Source organism: Bufo bufo, chromosome 2, assembly GCF_905171765.1.
Source record: "Bufo bufo chromosome 2, aBufBuf1.1, whole genome shotgun sequence".
NCBI classification, from domain to species: Eukaryota; Metazoa; Chordata; class Amphibia; order Anura; family Bufonidae; genus Bufo; species Bufo bufo.
The window spans coordinates 435432235-435451769 of record NC_053390.1 but is presented as its reverse complement, the minus strand read 5'-3'; the positions used below and the strand labels follow the sequence as shown (position 1 = coordinate 435451769).

At 42.7% G+C, this 19535-nt stretch overlaps 1 protein-coding gene across 1 annotated transcript; it reads right to left on the bottom strand.

The window, feature by feature from the left end:
• Nucleotides 1-826: 826 nt before the first annotated feature.
• Nucleotides 827-18590, bottom strand: LOC120990908 (protein DVR-1-like). Its single transcript, XM_040419795.1, has 2 exons — nt 18323-18590; nt 827-1626 (listed from the first exon to the last, which is right to left on the bottom strand). Exons 1-2 carry the CDS (start codon nt 18588-18590, stop codon nt 827-829), a joined length of 1068 nt encoding a protein of 355 aa, XP_040275729.1.
• Between the last annotated feature and the right edge of the window lie 945 nt (nt 18591-19535).

Genomic DNA, 19535 nt, shown 5'->3' with positions numbered 1-19535 from the left:
ATATTGTATAATTATATCAAGTGATCAGTGACCTAAAGAAGTTCTATGACTGTGACCATAACTAGTCTATTATTGGCCATCAACTAACATGGAATTTTCACTAGTCATAATATCACTTATTTATGCTACTGCAGTTTACTGACTGGACTTTGGATACTTTTGCAATACCAGTCATTATTGTGGACCTTTTTATAACTCCATTAACATTAAAATTTACCCATGAGCAAACTTCAATCAAACCTGTATGGCCTCTCTCAATAGAGAAAATTAAGTGCGCTTGTATGATCTCTGTCAGACAAGCTAATTAAGAGTCCTCATAACCTTACCTGTATTATACAAGTCAAGAGCCCTCATTGGCAGCCATTTTGAACCAGGACTTTATTGATAATATAACCATATATCACATATCTATATTATTTGTCTGTTTTTGCAGGTTTTGCCCAATGTGACTATTTGCTATCTGGCATCTAAACACAATTTTACATATTCTTTATGGCTTTATATTGAACACTTTATTAAATCATTGTTTTAAGAGATTACTTGCAGTGCCAGTCAAATTACACTAATGTAATAGAATTTAAATAAAAACTAAACTCAAAAAAAGTTGACAGTTTATTTGTCTTCTAGAAATAGTCTTAATTTACATTGAGAATTTTCTTAATCTGTATTACACAAAGATTATTAAATAAGCAGATTACATGTATTGAGGCAAACATTTATATACTAAATAATTTTACTGAAAACAAATTAGCTGTATTCAAAATACAACAGGATTATGACAACCAGCATGTATCCCATGCTAAAGGCAAATGTTGCCATTTGGTTATCACCTGCATCCACATTGATCCACAGCCATGTTCTCATAGTGTTTCAGGACTACATTGTCATTATTGTCAAAGAACAACATGGAGATGGGTGACATTTTTGTTGGAACACAGCAGGGTAGTGGGATATCCTCAGGCTCAAAAGAATGAGCCAGAGTCTGCAAAATAGCATGGTTGGAGCCATTTAGTACCTCTGTCAGAGGATAAGGGCATTCTCCATAACAATAATTGGCCAAGTATCCTCGAGGAGCTATCACCCAGTTATGCCATTCCACATCTCTAAAGTCAACATAAAGGCGCCTCTTTTTGCAGATGTTGCTGGGCATGAAAGTAAGCTTGCCATAACTTCTCTTTTTTCGTGGTTTTTTACAATGTAATGGATTAAGTGTTACAGCGAGCAGAGAGGTGTGAAGAAACGCATGTATATCCTGACACTCATCCTGCATGCCTTCTTTGCTATGCAAGACTTCTAGAGTCAGTCCCAGGTTCTTATGAGAGTCTCTCCAAATCTGGCATGTGTCTGTCAGGTTAAAGTGTAGAGACTTGTGAAGTGGACGGAACGTCTGAGCAGCCAAGAGTTTTCGGCTTGTCTTCTGACTACGCATTCCTTTTAACGACATTTGTAGAATCCTGTATAGCCGCAATTCAAACGTTCGTCTGTAGTAGTTGTTTTGGCTGAACCTTAGTTCCAATTGGCCCATGGTTACCTTCTCCTCCTTTTCCATTACAGAAATATTGAAGAAGAGTCTCTTTTCAAAACAAAGGTTGGGAGAAGGCCCTGAAGACTGAGGAACAAATCGACCTAATGTGAAAGCATATATATAAAAAAAAAAAAAAATTATTAGACATTCAATTAGGATTCTAGTAACTTAATTAACCAGTAGTGCTGACAGATCCTTTAAAAAAAAAAAATAATCTCATCTACTTGCATGTGAGGGAACACTTGATCTGCACTGGAGGCACCAGGACCTGACGCTCCCAACATCGTGCCATTAAAAAGCTGGGAGCGTCAGGTCCTGCTGCCTCCAGTGCAGGTGCAGATCAAGTTTTCCATCACATGCAAGTGGAGGAGGTATTTTTTTTAACCCCAGAAAGGTTCTTTTTTTACATAGTGTTCCCATTTTGAACAGCCGTTAGATGGGTGCTCTCCTGTCTAAAAGGTAGTTAAAAATGGACCCATTGATTTCAGTGGGTTCTGTCTGGCCGTGAAAATGGACATGTCCTATTTCCAAAGGTTACGACCACCCTGTAATCCAGCAGCAGTGGCCATGCTTGTACACTATAGGAAAAGGCACAGGCCTCTCTGGTGGCTGGGACTGTGGGGGTGTACATAGGCCAGAGCCTATGCAAGCACTGGAAACGCGCTGTGTATAATTTGATTGAAAAATTAATCCAGCCAAAGTAAGTAATATGGACAATCACTGTACATTAGTAAGTGCCTTGTATTAACTTTCTCTACATGATAAATGCCATTTGTGAAGTGAGGCAACCCCTTTAAGAAAATGGCCATGTGAATAGCCTCAGATTTTAATTAGTTCCGAAAACAGACATTACAAAAAATTGCTGTTATACAACTGCTTTTCACTGTAGTGTCCATGAGCCCCAATGATCATGTTGCCCCGTGGTAGCACTGCAAGGGAACTGGTCATTTGCTGCTGGATTTCCCCACAAACTAGGGGTTCATGCTCACAACTAGGGATGAGAGAAAAGACTTTGGATGAAACATCCGAAGTCGATTCGCATAAAACTTTGTTCTAATATTGTACGGAGCAGGAGCTCCAACCAGTATTAGAATGTATTGGCTCCGATGAGCCAAAGTTATTGCTTCCAAGTGGTACCTTGGAACCAAACCAGAGTTCGGGAAATGTTTTTTTACAGTACAAGTTAATTTATGAAGTTATTGAGTGAATCGGCTTCAGATGTTTTTTGCGACTTGACTTCAGATGTTTCATCTGAAGTTGATTCGCTCATCCCTCCTCACAACTGTGGCCTGCTACTGGCTGTGTGCATTCTGCATTTTACGGAATGGAACGTTCTGCCCTTTGTAGAACAGTTATCTTTGTCCGTAATACGGACAAGAGTAGGACATATTCTACTTTTTTTGCAGGTGCAATGGAAAAAAAGACAGATGCGTACAGCACACCATTGAAAAGGGAGTGTGATAGATTAGCTTCTTGAGTTGATTTATGCCAGATTTATCAACTGCAACCTTTTGACCCCTTAATTAGGACCAGGCCAATTTAGCATTTTTCTTTTTTCCTATCCACCTTCCAAACGCACAATTTTTTTTACTTTTCACACAACCTTATAAGGGCTTATTCTTTCTCAGGACAATTTGTTTTTAATGGCACTATTTAATTCACCATATCGTTTACAGAAAACTTGGAAAAAATAAAATAAAAGATTCTTGGGTAAAAATTGCCAAGCAGTGCCACCATGGTTTTCGGGTTTTGTTTTTATGGCATTTTATGCCACAGTCACAATTGACCGCTACATCTGAGAGATTACATGACAGGGATTGGAGTTCTCTGATCTCAGTCATTGCATCTGGGTGCCAGCTGTATTATCCTTTTGCCTACTGCCGCACAACTTTATACATCGCAGCGGTAGGCTCCCATCTATAACCCGACATATAAAAGCAGCGGGTTACATCGAGATTTGCCTTCATTTACTATACATTACAAATGAAATGACAAGCATATTATGTGGGTCATTACAATTATGGCAGTACCAAATTTATTACGTTTTACTACCTTTATTAAAAACAAAACTATAAATAAATAATTCTTTGCATCAACCTATTCTGACAACCACTTTGTTTTCTTCTACAGGGCTTGTTTTTAGTAAGGCGAGCTCTACTTTTATTCAGTTTTTGGGAGGATCAAGGTGACCAACAACATCAAATTGTGAATTTCTATTTTTTTCATTACAGCATTCACCATGCAGGAAAAAAATTATATTTTAAGTTGGACATGACACTACCCATTATGTTTATTTTTATATGTAAAATTGGGAAGGGAGTGGGGTTGATGTGAATTAAAGGATTCATCTCATCTCAGACAATGGGGTCATATCACTAGGATATGCCTATTGTCTGAAAGGTGCATGAATGGAGCCCCGAAAGTGATGTGCAGCCGCTCTATTAATTTTTATGGGACCTCCGAAAATCACTAAGCTCTGGCTTGGCCATTTTCATCGGGCCAATAGAAGTGAATGGGAGCAGTGGCTGGTCATGCGCAATGCACTCCCATTGACTTCTATGTCGAGAGCACTTGACAGTGGCTAGACTGGAGTACTTTGCGGGGCTCTGTTTCCTAGCAGTATGCCCCCATTATCTGAAATGAAACAATCCTTTTAACATTTGTTCCAGAACTATTTTTCACTGTAATTCCCCCCCCCCCCCTTTGGATATAGTACCATAGACTGCAATAGATTACCATTGCAGTCTAAGAGATTATTACAGGCTGCTTGTCAGGCCGTGCCACAGGCAGCTCACTGACACTATGGAGGCTTCACAAGGCCCTGCATTCTCTCTACAGCAGGCTTCAATCCCCTCCCTCTGTCTAACTGCTCAGACACCACAGTCACTATTGACCGCTACATCTGAGAGGTTACATGACAGGGATTGAAGTTCTCTGATCTCAGTCATTGCTTCTGGGTGCCAGCTGTATTATCCTTTTGCCTACTGCTGCACGACTTTATACATCGCAGTGGTAGGCTCCTATCTGTGGTAGGCTCCTATCTGTAACCCGACATATAAAAGCACCGGGTTACATTGAGATCTGCCTGTGGCCCATGCAGCCATTAGACAACTGTGATCACAGGGAGAAGTGCCGAGACCAGCAGGAGCTGACAGGCTATGATAGATCCCAACAGCACCCTGCTACAAGGATCTATCACAGTGCTAAATGTAAAAGCAGTCAGGGAGCACTTTTCCTTATGTGAGAGAGCGCTATCTGCTGGCTGTGAATAAACCCCTTTCTGCCCTGACTGGGTTACATTCACTTAAATTTTTTTTTCAAGTTATAGCAATAGTATAGAAGACTATGTACACACCCATCCAATCTCCCCCTCCACGGCATTTATTCCACCAGATGCGACGTTTCGGTCCTCTCAATGGAACCTTTTTCAAGCAAGCTTGAAAAAGGTTCCATTGAGAGGACCGAAATGTCGCATCTGGTGGAATAAATACGCACATTTTTTTGGAAGTGCTGTGGAGTTTCTTTTTCTACTTAGTTGGTGGTTTGCATCTACAGCCGCTGGCAGTCCTCCTTTACTCTTTGGATTGCAGTGCTGCCCAGAGTTATATATAATTTTTTATTAATTTTAGCAATAGTATAGTGGAATTTGTGTGTAAAATATACAAACTTTATTTTAAAAATCTAGGTAGTCGTTTTAGCTATATTTTGTATGACAGTTATTTTTCTGCATAAAATATACAAAACGCGCATATTTTTCTCAAAACATAAATAAAAATCTATAAAATTGAAGGGCTTGTAAAGTTTTGTAGCGGCACAAGATTTTACAGTGCCATAGAAGCAGAAATAGAAAAATCCAAAATACGTTCCAGTCTTTTGAAGTCTTGCGTCAGGCCCAGCCAGTAGATACATTACATAAATAGCATCCATTTTCAGGGTACAAGTATACAGTAATGGTTTTAGAATTTTTTTGTCTTGAAACCTTTTGAAAAAATAAAATAAAATCCATCATCTAATGGCACAAAATAAAAGGTCTAAGGCAGTGGTTCTCAACCTTTCTAAAGCCGTGACCCCTTAATACAGTTCCTCATGTTGTGGTGACCCCCAACCATTACATTTTTTTCCTTGCTACGTCATAACTAATTTTGCTACTGTTATGAATTTTAATGTAAATATCTGATATGCAGGATGTATTTTTATTGCTACAAATTGAACATAATTAAAGCAGAGTAATTAATCACAAAGACATCCACAGATCCCCCCTAAACAGTGCCATCCACAGATCCCCCCTAAACAGTGCCATCCACAGATCCCCCTCCCCTAAACAGTGCCATCCACAGATCTCCCCCACAGATCCCCCTAAACAGTGCCATCCACAGATCCCCCCTCCCCTAAACAGTGCCATGATGGCACTGTTTAGGGGAGGGGGGGGATCTGTGGATGGCACTGTTTAGGGGGGGGGGGGGGATCTGTGGATGGCACTGTTTAGGGGGGGGGGGATCTGTGGATGGCACTGTTTAGGGGAGGGGGGATCTGTGGATGGCACTGTAGGCGGATCTGTGGATGGCACTGCCATCCACAGATCTCCCTCCCCGACGCTCACAGCAGTATATTTATAAACTAATCAGTAACTACTTTAACTTTAATCATTGCTCATTGCTGAGCTCTTTACTTGGATTATAATTTATTTGGATATGGGATATCTTACTTTGTCTTAGCGCCGGTAATAGCAGGCAGTGCGGGGGGGGGGGGGGGGGGGGCGGCGCTCACTCACTGATGTCACGTGCCTGCACCGCCTAGTGGGAGGAGCAGGCGCGTGACATCAGTGAGCGCCGCCCCCCCGCACTGCCTGCTATTACCGGAGCTAAGACAAAGTAAGATATCCCATATCCAAATAAATTATAATCCAAGTAAAGAGCTCAGCAATGAGAAATGATTAAAGTTAAAGTAGTTACTGATTAGTTTATAAATATACTGCTGTGAGCGGCGTGGCCCTGTATATATTCTAACCCCCAGGCAAGCGTCCCCGTCACCATGGGAACGCCTGGGGGTTAGAATATACCATCGGATCTTCTGAGTTACTCAGCCGCAAAACAAGCACCGTCTCTGCTTGGCCCTGGGCCAGCTCGGGGCCCCAAGCAATTGCTTGTTTTGCCTGTCTGTTAGCGACGGGTCTGGACCCACAATAGGAAGCCTCAGGCGACCCCCCGGAAAGTGCCAATCGACCCCCAAAAGGGTCGCGACCCCTAGGTTGAGAACCGCTGGTCTAAGGTGTGCCGTGAAATTATATCAAATACATGTAGGTTGGCTCAGAAATGAATCAGTTATTTGCAGTTAGATAGGCCCATTGCTACAACTAGCTACAGCTGGCAGACATTAAAATCAATGGGGCACATTTACTATAGCGTATATTAGTCTGTTTTTAGTAAAAAAAATAAAAAAAATTAACTTTTAAAAAACAGTCTAATTTTATTAGTTCCATTTTCTACTAAAGCTGCGCTTGTTTTGAGGGCTTTTGCCCCTCGTTCAACTATTTTGATGTTTTAGACCAATTCAGGAAGGGTCTAATTCTGGCAACTTATTTTTCGATCCATTCATGTAGGTGCACTTTTTACACGCAACTTATCACAAAAACAGTCGAATTTTTACTCCACTCCAGGGCTGGCTTGTGTTTAGTCAACAGTTTTGAGTGGTAAATAGTGTTGAGCGTGAATATTCGAAAAGCAAATTTTTCGTGAATATCGGCACTTCAAGAATTCCACCACTGAGGAAGGGGCATGTCGTAGCGCTGAAACGCGTTTGGTAAAGACAGTAAAGAACCTGGACCCCACCTGTGTGGCCCTAAGATAGGGGTAGTGTGTGGAGATTCAGAAATTAAGAAGTTTGGCACATCAATTATACAGGGTGGGCCATTTATATGGATACACCTTGATAAAATGGGAATGGTTGGTGATATTAACTTCCTGTTTGTGGCACATTAGTATATGTGAGGGGGGATACTTTTCAAGATGGGTGGTGACCATGGCGGCCATTTTGAATCCAACTTTTGTTTTTTCAATAGGAAGAGGGTCATTTGACAAATCAAACTTATTGGGAATTTCACAAGAAAAACAAAATGGTGTGCTTGGTTTTAACGTAAATTTATTCTTTCATGAGTTATTTACAAGTTTCTGAACACTTATAAAATGTGTTCAATGTGCTGCCCATTGTGTTGGATTGTCAATGCAACCCTCTTCTCCCACTCTTCACACACTGATAGCAACACCGCAGGAGAAATGCTAGCACAGGCTTCCAGTATCCGTAGTTTCAGGTGCTGCACATGTCATATCTTCACAGCATAGACAATTGCTTTCAGATGATACGAGATGTGCAGCACCTGAAACTACGGATACTGGAAGCCTGTGCTAGCATTTCTCCTGCGGTGTTGCTATCAGTGTGTGAAGAGTGGGAGAAAAGGGTTGCATTGACAATCCAACACAATGGGCAGCACATTGAACACATTTTGTAAGTGGTCAGAAATTTGTAAATAACTCATGAAAGAATAAAGTTACGTTAAAACCAAGCACACCATTGTTTTTCTTGTGAAATTCCCAATAAGTTTGATTTGTCAAATGACCCTCTTCCTATTGAAAAAACAAAAGTTGGATTCAAAATGGCTGACTTCAAAATGGCCGCCATGGTCACCACCCATCTTGAAAAGTTTCCCCCCCTCACATATACTAATGTGCCACAAACAGGAAGTTAATATCACCAACCATTCCCATTTTATTAAGGTGTATCCATATAAATGGCCCACCCTGTATTTACTATTGCAGCGGAGCGGTGAAGAAGTTTAGGACCTAGAGGATTCGCTCTGCTACCGTTACATGGGACGCCACGAGGAGACGGCTGAATCAAGTGGGACGCCGCGTAGGTCCTGGTAGGCCAAAAGAGAAACAGAATCAGTCTCGAGACGATAAGACCGAACACGAGCGGAGAGTGGTAAAGTACCAACACTTACGCTGTCATTTATTCGTTGCATTCAGCATATTGACTGCATACATATCGCTATTGAGTAAGCATTTATTCGTTGCATTAAGCAAATTGAGTGAACATTCAGCTTGGAATGAAATGAAAGAAGGAGGACTTTGATTAAGTGCAAGATTACCAGCGAATTAGTGTATTGGTCGCAACTACATTGCAGCAGTGGATTTTAGCCTAGTATTTATTGCTTTCATCCCATTTATTGCATTCTTTTTAGCCAGGTGTTTTGTGATGTGTTTATAATAAACGGATTTAGTTGTCCATATGGCCAGATATTGAGTGCCCCCTGTGCTTTCATATTTATAGTTTGCTTGTGGTACAGGCATAGGGTGAGCCAGTATGGTGTGCACCATCTCCAGTTTGATAGGTGAGCCACTTACTATCCCGATTTTCCTAGATTTAGAATATAGGGCTATATATTTGTAATGATGAATATTATTATTATTTTTTTTTTTAACAGTACATATCAGGTAATAAATTCCTCCCTTCTTCTAGATTGTGGGCCAATGAGAAGGCTTTGTCACAGCTTAGCAACATCCCTAGCAACCATTAGAAAAGTTGCCTACCCCACGCAGGTATTTCGCGCGCATTACGCGAATAATACATTGCCGATTTTCGCAGTCAAGAATATAATATTGAATTCACGAATATTCTACAAAATATTTGCGAATTAGAATACTGCCCCTGCTGATCAATAGTGGTAAAGTGTGACTTTAAAAAAAGAATAAAAAATTATATTCTTTATTTTCAATTTACAAATAGTACATCTGAACAAAGTAATGAGCAAACTACACAAAAGCTCTAAAGAAGTTACATCAAATTTCACAGCTCATTGCTAACAATACCAAATAAATGGGTAACAGAGCAAAATTAGAGTATCTGTATGTATATATATATATATATATAAAAAAAGAACGGGGGTGGAGGACAGGAATGGGGGTGGGGCGAAGGAGGATGGGCAATAAGGGGACGGATGTTCATATTACTTCTATCCTGCTAATTCTCTGAGTTAGCTATTCTTGGTACAAGCCAGTAGCTTGCCTTGGGAGAAGCCGAATATGGAAGAAGGACTAAATCCTCCGTTTACCATATCTCACCATGGCTGCCAAATCTTTAGGAACTTGTCATGTGTTCTGTTGATCCAGCTGGACATTTCCTCGAATTCGCATATTAGGTCCACCTTCCCTCTCCACGCCCCAATCGAAGGAAGACTCGTATCAAGCCAATGTAATGGTATTAACGATCTAGCAATTGCAAGTAGGTGCATAATGATCTCTTTTTTGTAAGGTTTGTATACCTTGTTTGGTCTTGCCAAGACCATCATGTCCAGTGAAATGCAAAAATCTTGGTTTGGGAGTTTAAGAATCTCCTGGACTTTGTCTCATATCTGGTGGGCTTACCCAGCAATACGACCCTTCTGGGATAAAGAACCCACACCGTCAACATTGACATGTCAGACAGCCCTCTGCTGTAAAGGAACTCAGGAGTTCTATACCAGCTAGATAATAGTTTATAATGGCCTTCCTGCATGTGAATACAGGATGAGAAGCCATGAGATGATGTCAATATGCTTTTCACTTCCCTTTCTGTCAGCGAAAGACCCAACTCCTTTTCCCACTCCACCAGTGCACATAAAGGACCGAGACTTTTAGGTTTCAAGATTGGAGAAACAATTAGCTTTTCAAAAGGGGTCAAATTCCTTATTTCATATTGCTTCAGCTCACTCTGGCAGATCGTTTGAAAATGAGATTGACATAAAGAAAGGGAAGCTGGTTGTCTAAGGCAGCGGTCCCCAACCGCCGGGCCACGGCCCAGGACCAGGCCGTGGAGGATTGTTAGCCGGGCCGCGGCGATCAGGGCAGTTTTTAACTCTGTACTAATGAAGCGCTTCCATTATGGAAGCGCTTCATTAGTACAGAAGGACCAGGGAGCGGTGAAGGATCTGTACTCACCGCTTCCTGGTCCTCGGCTCGGCTATCGGCTGTGCATGTCTGCGCACAGCGTGAGGTCTCTCTGTGACCTCACGCTGTGCGCCGCTATACACAGCAGAATGAAGAGGATCGCGATGGTGACCAGGAGCAGGAGAGGTAAGTGGTTTTTTTTTTTTTATTTGCACTGATGGCTGACCTGGGGGGCTTATGGGCTGGCTGACATGGGGGGGCTTATGGGCTGGCTGACATGAGGGGGGCTTATGGGCTGGCTGACATGAGGAGCTAATGGGGGGGGGCTTATGGCTGACATGTGGGGCTAATGGGGGGCTTATGGCTGACATTGGGGGGTGTGTATGGCTGACATTGGGGGCTGATAGATGGCTAAAGGTTTGGTGGTTGATCTGAGCCATTGGGGGTCTAATCTGAGGTCTGATTAACATTCGGGGTCTGATTGCTGGTCTGACCTGAGGTGTAATGAAAAATATTTTTTTCTTATTGTTCTCCTCTAAAACCTAGGTGCATCTTATAGGGCGAAAAATACGGTACAGTGCAGCAGAGACCAGTGCAGCAGAGACCATAGTCAGTTTATATAGTATTATATATTTTAATATGCACCTTTGTGTTTTGTTATGAATCAGTCGACCCCGCCCACCCCCTAAGCCCCCCCCATAACTCCGCCCCCCCCAACCGGTCCCTGGGAAAATGGTCTTGCATGAAACCGGTCCTTGGTGCAAAAAAGGTTGGGGACCACTGGTCTAAGGTGTGGGGAGAGCTTCAATTGGCGGGAATTAAAATTTCAGAAAAAAATTCTCAAGAGAAGAAGTGGAGGAGAATAGTCTCCAAAATGCCTGGTATGCATGTCCCCATTGGTGATCCCATAAGATCTGGGAGTAGGCTTGCTGGCATTAATGGGGAAAGTGTTTTGCACAACTTGGACAATGTCTAACAAGCCCCCTTAATAATGGATCACAGTTCTCCGATTCTGCAGGGAGTCCTTTTGATAGCCATAGCCTTCTCTGAAATAAAGGTCCTGCAGCATAACCTTCTAACTTAGATGCATCAGGCTGTCTTCTTGGGTCTACCATATCCATCCATTTAATTGTATAGCTTGATAGTATAAGTACACTTCAGGTAATCCCAAACCCCCTCCTCTGTACGCCTTACAAGAACTTGGCAAGGAATTCTGGCTTTGTTCCAGAGGAATCTCAGGAAGGCACGTTTTATGACTGAAAAAAAAACATTTGGTAGCTTAATTGGGGACCATTTGAAGTGTGTACAAGATCTTGAGAAAGACATAAGCTTTTAGTACATTCTTACGGCCCATCCACAATAGAAAAGGTATGATAAATTTTCTTAAGAGTTACTTCACCTTTTCCAATAAAGGGACGAAGTTTACTATATAAAAGGTCTCTAATATTCCCTGGTATCTTTATGCCTAAGTATGTCAGTGGGCTTTTCGATATTGGAAAAGGTGAGATGTTACTCAGGAATGTTAGTTCCTCTTTGGACAATGTGATATTTAACAAGATATAAACCTTAAATTCCGAAAGTTGCGCTGAACGCTTTCAGCTTATTATCCAGAGCCAATATTCCTCCCTCTGGGTTGGTGACTAGGAACAATAAGTCATCAGCAACTGCTGTGCACTTGAGATCTCTTTCCGTACTGAATACCCTGGATCAGAGGGTCCTGGCGAATTGACTTAATTAATGTTCCTGCCACCATAACAAAGAGGGATGGGGATAGAGGGCAACCCTGTCTCGTTCCATTTGAGATCTCGAATGAGAGAGACATAGTCCCATTTATTTGCAATTTGGCATATGGCTGTCCGTATAATGAAAATATATGCTTGTATAAATATATCTGGGATATTGAATTTATGGAGCGCAAGTCTCATAAAGGACCAATTTACTCTGTCGAATGCTTTTTCAGCATCAATACTTAACACAACCAATGGGGTTTTCCTATTTTGAGCTACATGAATGGAAAGGAAAATGCGTTAGACATTGTCTCTTCCTTCCCTTCCTTTCATAAAAAAACAGATTGTTCGCATCCCATGAGCAACAGTAGCACAGAACTCAATCTAAGGGCCATCATTTTTGCCCATATTTTCAAGTCGATGTTTAATAGTGAGATCGGTCTGTAGCTACCGCAGCTCAACGGGTCATTTCCCTTTTTTTTGGTATGAGTATAACGCACGACTCCAGTGACCTTACGCACCTCCATGAGATGGGGGAGTAAGCTGTCCTGGAACTTTTTGTAATAAACCAACATAAAAAACGTCCGGGCTCTTTCCTGGTGCAAAGCTAAAGAGTACATCTCGCACTTCTTGTGCGATTGGTTATCGTTATATTGACTAAACGACTAGGCCCAAAAGCTAGGGAGAAAAGGGTCACCTCCTAGCGATCCCTAAACTGCTGTGCCCATGTGCATACCCTTAGGGTGGATATGCACATGCCCTCGTACCTAAACCTAAACACCCTGGGCAAACCCTAAGCAGCAGGGAAAAGGCAACCTGCTTCTTCATACTAGGAGGAAGCAAGAGTCTCCCTAGATGCCTAGATAAAACACACAAAGGGAAAGGAAGGAGAGGACTTCTCTTGAGCAGAGCTGGAGCAGACGATCCACCACAAATCAAGAGCTCCCAGCAAAGAATTATAACCCGCACAGGCCACTGGGGGGGGGGGGGGATAAATAGCCTCACTAACAATGAAATCCAGTACACCTGAGGGAAGGTGGATCCAGCTCAAACCCAAATCAAACCAAACAAAGAAGTCAGACATGTGCAGCCAGTCTGACAAATCTCTGCAGATTTACAGGGCAAGGCGTGACAGTCAAATTAAGTGCGCACCAATTTCTGCTGGGAGTGAGGCCAGTTTTAAAGGTGCTTAAAAATTGTGATGCGAGTTGGAATCGAATACCTCGTCTTGTCTTCTCTCTTTGTTAAGGTTATATAACTCCAAGTAAAACTCTTGAAAGGTCTTAGCTATTGATTGTGTATCTAGTTGGAGGGTACCATCTTTTCCTGTAATTTTTGAAATATGAGATGTTTGTTTAGCTTTCTTAAGTAGGGAGGTCATCATTTTATTGCCCTTGTTCCCATGGGCATATATTTTATGTTGGAAATAAAGTATATAGGTTTTGCTACATTCTGTGACAGTAACTTTTTCAACTCCAGTATCAGATTTGTTAAATCTGCCTGTGTTTTAATAGAAGTAGATTTTTTGTGAATCCTTACCATTGACGCCATTTGTGCCAACAATGAATCTATAGCTTTTTGTTTTTCTTTCTTAACTTTAGTGCCAAGTGCAATGAAGCTCCCCCTCACAACTGCCTTGTGCGTTTCCCAAACAATTGGGTACTTATAATCCAGGGTTAGATTGGTGGAGAAATTTAATAAATAAAAAATAAAAGTAGAGGAAGTATCTTTGAGCTGCTCAGTGTCTGGGGTCATGAATCAATGATTCATTTAGTCTCCAGTTCCAGTTTCTGCGGGGCAAGGAGGCCAAGGCGAGGGTCACCGTACAGGGAGCATGATCAGAGATTGTGATAAAACCAGTTAGCATTTCTGCAAGACTGCAAGAGAGAAGTAGAAATTAAAACATAATCCAGTCTCTGGAAGGATGCGTGTGGGTTAGAATAGAAAGAGTAGTCCTTCACAGTAGGATTGAGGTGTCGCCATACATCATTAAGACACAACTCTTGTATTTTCTTGTGAAGCTTACTCAGGTGTTTTTGTAGGTGTGTTTTTACGTAGCATTAGTGCAAGTTGCCCCCTCTTATTAGGGGAGTTCATGCCCTTTACTACTTTCAATGTAATCAGTATGTCAGCCATTTGTCTTTCAAAAGGGGGGGGGGGGCGGAATCCTAAAATGTTGTTCACAATCACCAACAAATACACCAATGCAGTTGCAGAATTTTAAAGCTACTCAGAATGACCAGGAAATCTAAATATCTGCAGGGGATCGGAAGGGGGAGGAAAGATGTAGGATAATAGGAGAGGCTAGGGGGTTAACAGATGACACTCTTAAACAGTCTATGTAAATAGTTGGAGCTCCTATGGTCAGCTGGGGGTGGCCAGTAAACTTGCCTCTGCCCAGTCTCCAAGTGCCCCACAAAGGGCTAAGGCCTAAAGAATAGAAAACCTTTGAGTAATCAACTTTAAAACGTATTTAGTAAATCCCTGCTAGTGGGGCAAAAGTTCTTAATGTCTAGTAAATTAAGTATACTGTAGAAATGAAAGAGGTCAGTGCAGCCAGAATAAAATGAAAGACAGAATGAAAAAAAGAGGCAAATAAAACAGTCATCTTATCTGAGATATGGATAAGTGTGTCGCATAGATTGTCACCCTGAATTACAACTTCGGAGAAGTGAAGGAGGGTTGGGGGGGGGGGGGGGGGGGGGAGATGCCCAAACTCTCCATGTCCATTCTGCTTCTCCTTGGCAGTTCTTTCTAGCCAGTCTCCCTTTGGACCTCTTGTCCACCCACACTCCAATACCCGCAGGACACACGATCTTCTCTTCTCAGGGTGTTCTTTTTACTTTTGCAAGGTGCAGATTCAAGTCCACTGTTCCTCATGTTCAGGTGAGTTGTGGTGCTGTTTTTCCCTCGTGGCCTGGAGTGCTTTGAGAATTTGTGTTTGATGACTCTGGACCACTGTTCCAAATGAGGAAGGGCTGGCAGGTGAGTGTTGAGTGGCACTGGTAGCCATGATGGTATTTCCACCAGACGTAGGTCGAGAGCCTGCCATGGCTTTTCTAGGTCGTCTGGTGTATGGAAAATGATCCGTCTGCCTCCTTCAAGTATAGGAAGGACGAAGGGGTAGAGCCAGGAGTATGGAATCTTGGCATCAGAGGATTTCTAGCAGCGGTTTAAGTAGCCGTCTCTTAGCCAACGTGGAAGGAGCTATGTCTTAATAGAACGCCAGATCGGCTCCGTCATATGAGACTCTGTTCCTTTCCCTTCCTGCAGATAAAATATGTGCCGTATCCACATAAGAGCAAACCACATCGCGAGGTCTCCCAGGAGGCTTTGGCACAGGTTTCAGTGCCTTATGGATGCGTTCTATTACTATTGACTGGGCTCTTTCTTGGCCCACTAGGTCCACAAATAGGGCCATCGCCACCTTGTGAAGCGCTTCTGTGGCCCATGTTTCCGGGAGCCCCTTGATCCGGAGGTTTTGGCGTCTGCTCATATTCTCCTGGTCCTCCATCAACGTTAAGGCTCTGCTAATTTCCTCTGTATGTTTAGCCACCTGGTTAGTTAATGCTGTAGAGTGCGCCACTATGTCTGTAGTCGTATTCTCCAGGCCTTCCACTCCATTACCCATTTGTGATAGCTCCGACTTTATGTCCGATAGTTCAGCCAGCAGCGGCTTGAGAGCTTGCTCTAATGCCTGTGTGAGAAAAGCTTTGGGGATATCCATGTCCTCTCCTATCTCAGGCGTGGTTTCAGGCTCGGAGTCTGCAGCCGCATATGACACAGGAGTTGAGCCAGCAGCCATCTTGGGTCTTGCTCCTCGATTCTGCTTGTCTTTTTGAAGAAACTTTGCAAGTCCTGCTGGTTTTTGCAATGCTTAAGGGTGTCCATCGGCTCTGGACCCCTCTCTCCCCCATATTTCACTATTATAGGTCCGGTCGTTAGCTATTAAACGGGCTTATAGTGCTTGGGTGCAGAGGAGCTAAAGCTTGACGCTGCCATCTGCTTCAGCGGCCAGGCTCTGCCCCCCCATTTTTTTTGCATAACCCCCCCCCCCCCCCCAAAAAAAAAACAAAAAAACAACAACACACACCTTTCAGGGAGACGTGCGACTTCTCTGCACAGATGCGACTATTTTTCATGCGCCAATAAATTAGACCATTCTAAGCGATTATGAACCTGTCAGACAAAGGGCTCATTTAGACGGCCGTACTTTTTGTGGTCCGTAAAAATGCATATACTTTTTTTGCAGACAGTTCAGTCTTTCTGCAAAAAACCAAATGTGTACTGTATGCATTTCGTTTTTTGCAGATCCATAAACTTAAATGGGGCCACGGAGCAGAGTTTTACAGACAAACATAAGACATGCTCTATCGTTTTTGCAGTGCTGGGCAATGGAACAACGGATGTGGACATCACACAGTGTGCTGTCCGCATCTTTTGCGGTCCCATTAAAATAAATGGATCTGCACCCATTTCGCAAAAATGCGGAACAAAACATATGGCCGTCTGAATGAGCCCTAATACCAATACGCCCAAGTCAAATTCATCAACCGCTGTGTGACTTAATAAATAAGGAAAAAGACTGACAACAAATCAAATACACCAGTCTAATTTTACGCCAAAAGACAGGCGAGCTTGATATATGTGCCCTAGTGGGTACATGTTCTGTCTGTGGAGAACAGCACATATCCGTGATTTACTGAGATCTTTGAGCATGGGTCTCATCCTAATTAACTCTTTCGTGACATGTACAGCAGATAGCACAGGAACAATGTGTAACATAAGTAGGGATGAGCTAAATTGAGGTTTTCAAGTTCGGGTTTCGTGGCAATTCCGTTATGGATTCCGTTGTCATGGAATATAACGGAATTCTATGATGGAATGCACCACGGAAGCCTTTAAGAGGCATTCCGATTCACATTCCGTCATAATAGAAGTCTTTGGGCAGCATAACGGATCCAGACAGTTTCCGTTATGCAGGAGTCCTGACGTGCTAGGATCCGTTATGCTGCCCATAAACTTCTATTATGACGGAATGCGAAACGGAATGCCTCTTAAAGGCTTCCATGGTGCATTCCGTCACAGACTTCCGTTATTTTCTGTGATAACAGAATCCATAACGGAATTGCCACCAAACTCATCAATTCGTTCATCTCTAGTAACAAGCATGCACTTGTTAAATACCCTGCAGCGCCAATGCTGTGCTGGTCTCTGACAGTTTACTTTACTGCGCTGGTCACATGCCATACATCCACACGACTGCTGCAGCCAATTACTAGCATCAGCACTGATGCTTGCCTCTATGGCACAAGACAACGGAGGCCAGTGATTAGCTGTAATGGTCTTAAGGATGTATACCACATGAATGCAGCTAGGGATGAGCGAAGCGACTTTGGATGAAACATCCGTAGTCGATTCGCATAAAACTTTGTTCTACTTGGAACCGAACCAGAGTTTGGGAAATGTTTTTTTACAGTACAAATTAATTTATGAAGTTATTTTATGAAGTTATTGCGCAAAGTCTTGCAAGACTTTGTGAAGCAATAACTTCGGCTCATCGGAGCCAATACATTCTAATACTGTACGGAGCTCCTGCTCCGTTCAGTATTAGAACGAAGTTTTATGCGAATCGATTTTGGATATTTCATCCGAACTCAATTTGCTCATCCCTAAATGCCTCAGCAAAATAAAGACTGTCTGGACCACTGCATCAGCGTGGCAGATAATGTAGCGGTTTTTAAACCGCACGCCTCATCAGAAAACACATGGATCTAACAGCAGCACAAGGAGGGGGGGGGGGGTGAAACTAAGATAGAGGGGAAAAAAAAGCCAGTCTTAATAAGTGTGCCCCAATGTGTTAGGGCCAAGGTCCTGGCCCCACCCACATGGCAAAGACAGCACAAAAATACTTGTGACAATATATTGTTGCATGGACATTCAAAATAAAGGGTCTTGCAACTTTTTTCTGCCAAAAGCTGTCAAAGATATTTATAAACGACCCTTTTCCCCAGACATGGCCAAATGTCACATAAATTTGACGATGTGGTGGAGTGAATATGCTACAGATTAGTAAATGTAAGCAAATAGACAAAAAAAAAAAAAAAAACACACACACAAACAAGCAACTTTTGTGAACCTAGGCTCACCGTGATCAGGAAAGACTCGAATGATATTTCCGGGGACATTGAACTCTTCTACAAAGCACAAGTCTTGTTTCTTCTTGGGGGCTGTGCTTCCCATGCGCTGGTTGTAGATCTTCCATAATACAGGAGGTATAGGAGGGGGAGCGACAGGATTTGGCTTAGCTTGGAAACCCAAACTTCTTAAGAACAATTCTTCTGTACGCTTCATGTCAGAATCTGCTATCAATGGGACAACCGCAGACAGAAAGACCCCCAGTGTGAGCAACAGCATCCTGATAATCTGTACAGAGCCATTCTGAATTCACTAATAACCCAGCTTTATAGTCAGTAATCAGCTCTTAATTAGAGATGGTTGTGGCTCAAATGTTCAGACAAGCCCTTTAAAGGGGTTGTGCAGTGATTTATATTGATGACCTAACCTCAGGATAGTTCATCAATATCTGATCAGTGGGGGTCCAACACCAGGGCCCCCCACCGGTCAGCTGTACGAGAAGGTAGTGGGACTAGCAGTAGCGTCGCGGCCTTCTCTCAGCTTATCCAAGGCAGTCACAACACGTTCATCGGTCACATGGCCTAGGCGCAGCTCAGCCCCTTAGAAGTGAATGGGGCTGAGACTGATACCGCTATATTATGTACATCGCTGTGCCTGGTAAGCACGGAGAAAGCCATGGCAGTCACAGGAGCACGCTGCACTTCTGAGAATGGGGCGAGTACCTGTAATTACACTGCACAACCGCTCCACGATCTGATATTGATGACTTATCCTGAGGATAGGTCATCAATATAAATCGCTGCACAACCCCTTTAAGGCCAGGAACACGTGTTTTAGCAGCAAAAACTGACAAAAAAAGGGACTAAACCGCTCGTATTACATGCAGGTTTTTGCTGCAAAAAAGCCAGCAGATTTCACCCTCTCCATTGAGAAGGGTGAAATCCACTGTAAGGGTACATGCACACGTTCAGGATTCATGTGCGGAGAAGCCGCACTGAAATCCGCAGGTGTTCGCAGGAAAATCTGTGCGGTCAATCCGCATCAATTGGTGGGGATTTTCGTGCGGATTTTACTAAGTGAATGAAGAAAATCTGGTCAGGAAAAATAAAATAAATTGACATGCTGCGGATTTAAAAATCCGCACCGCAGGTCAAAATCCACGCGGAAAAAATCTGCATCATGTGCATTGAGAATTTAAAATTCTCATAGAATACAATGTACATG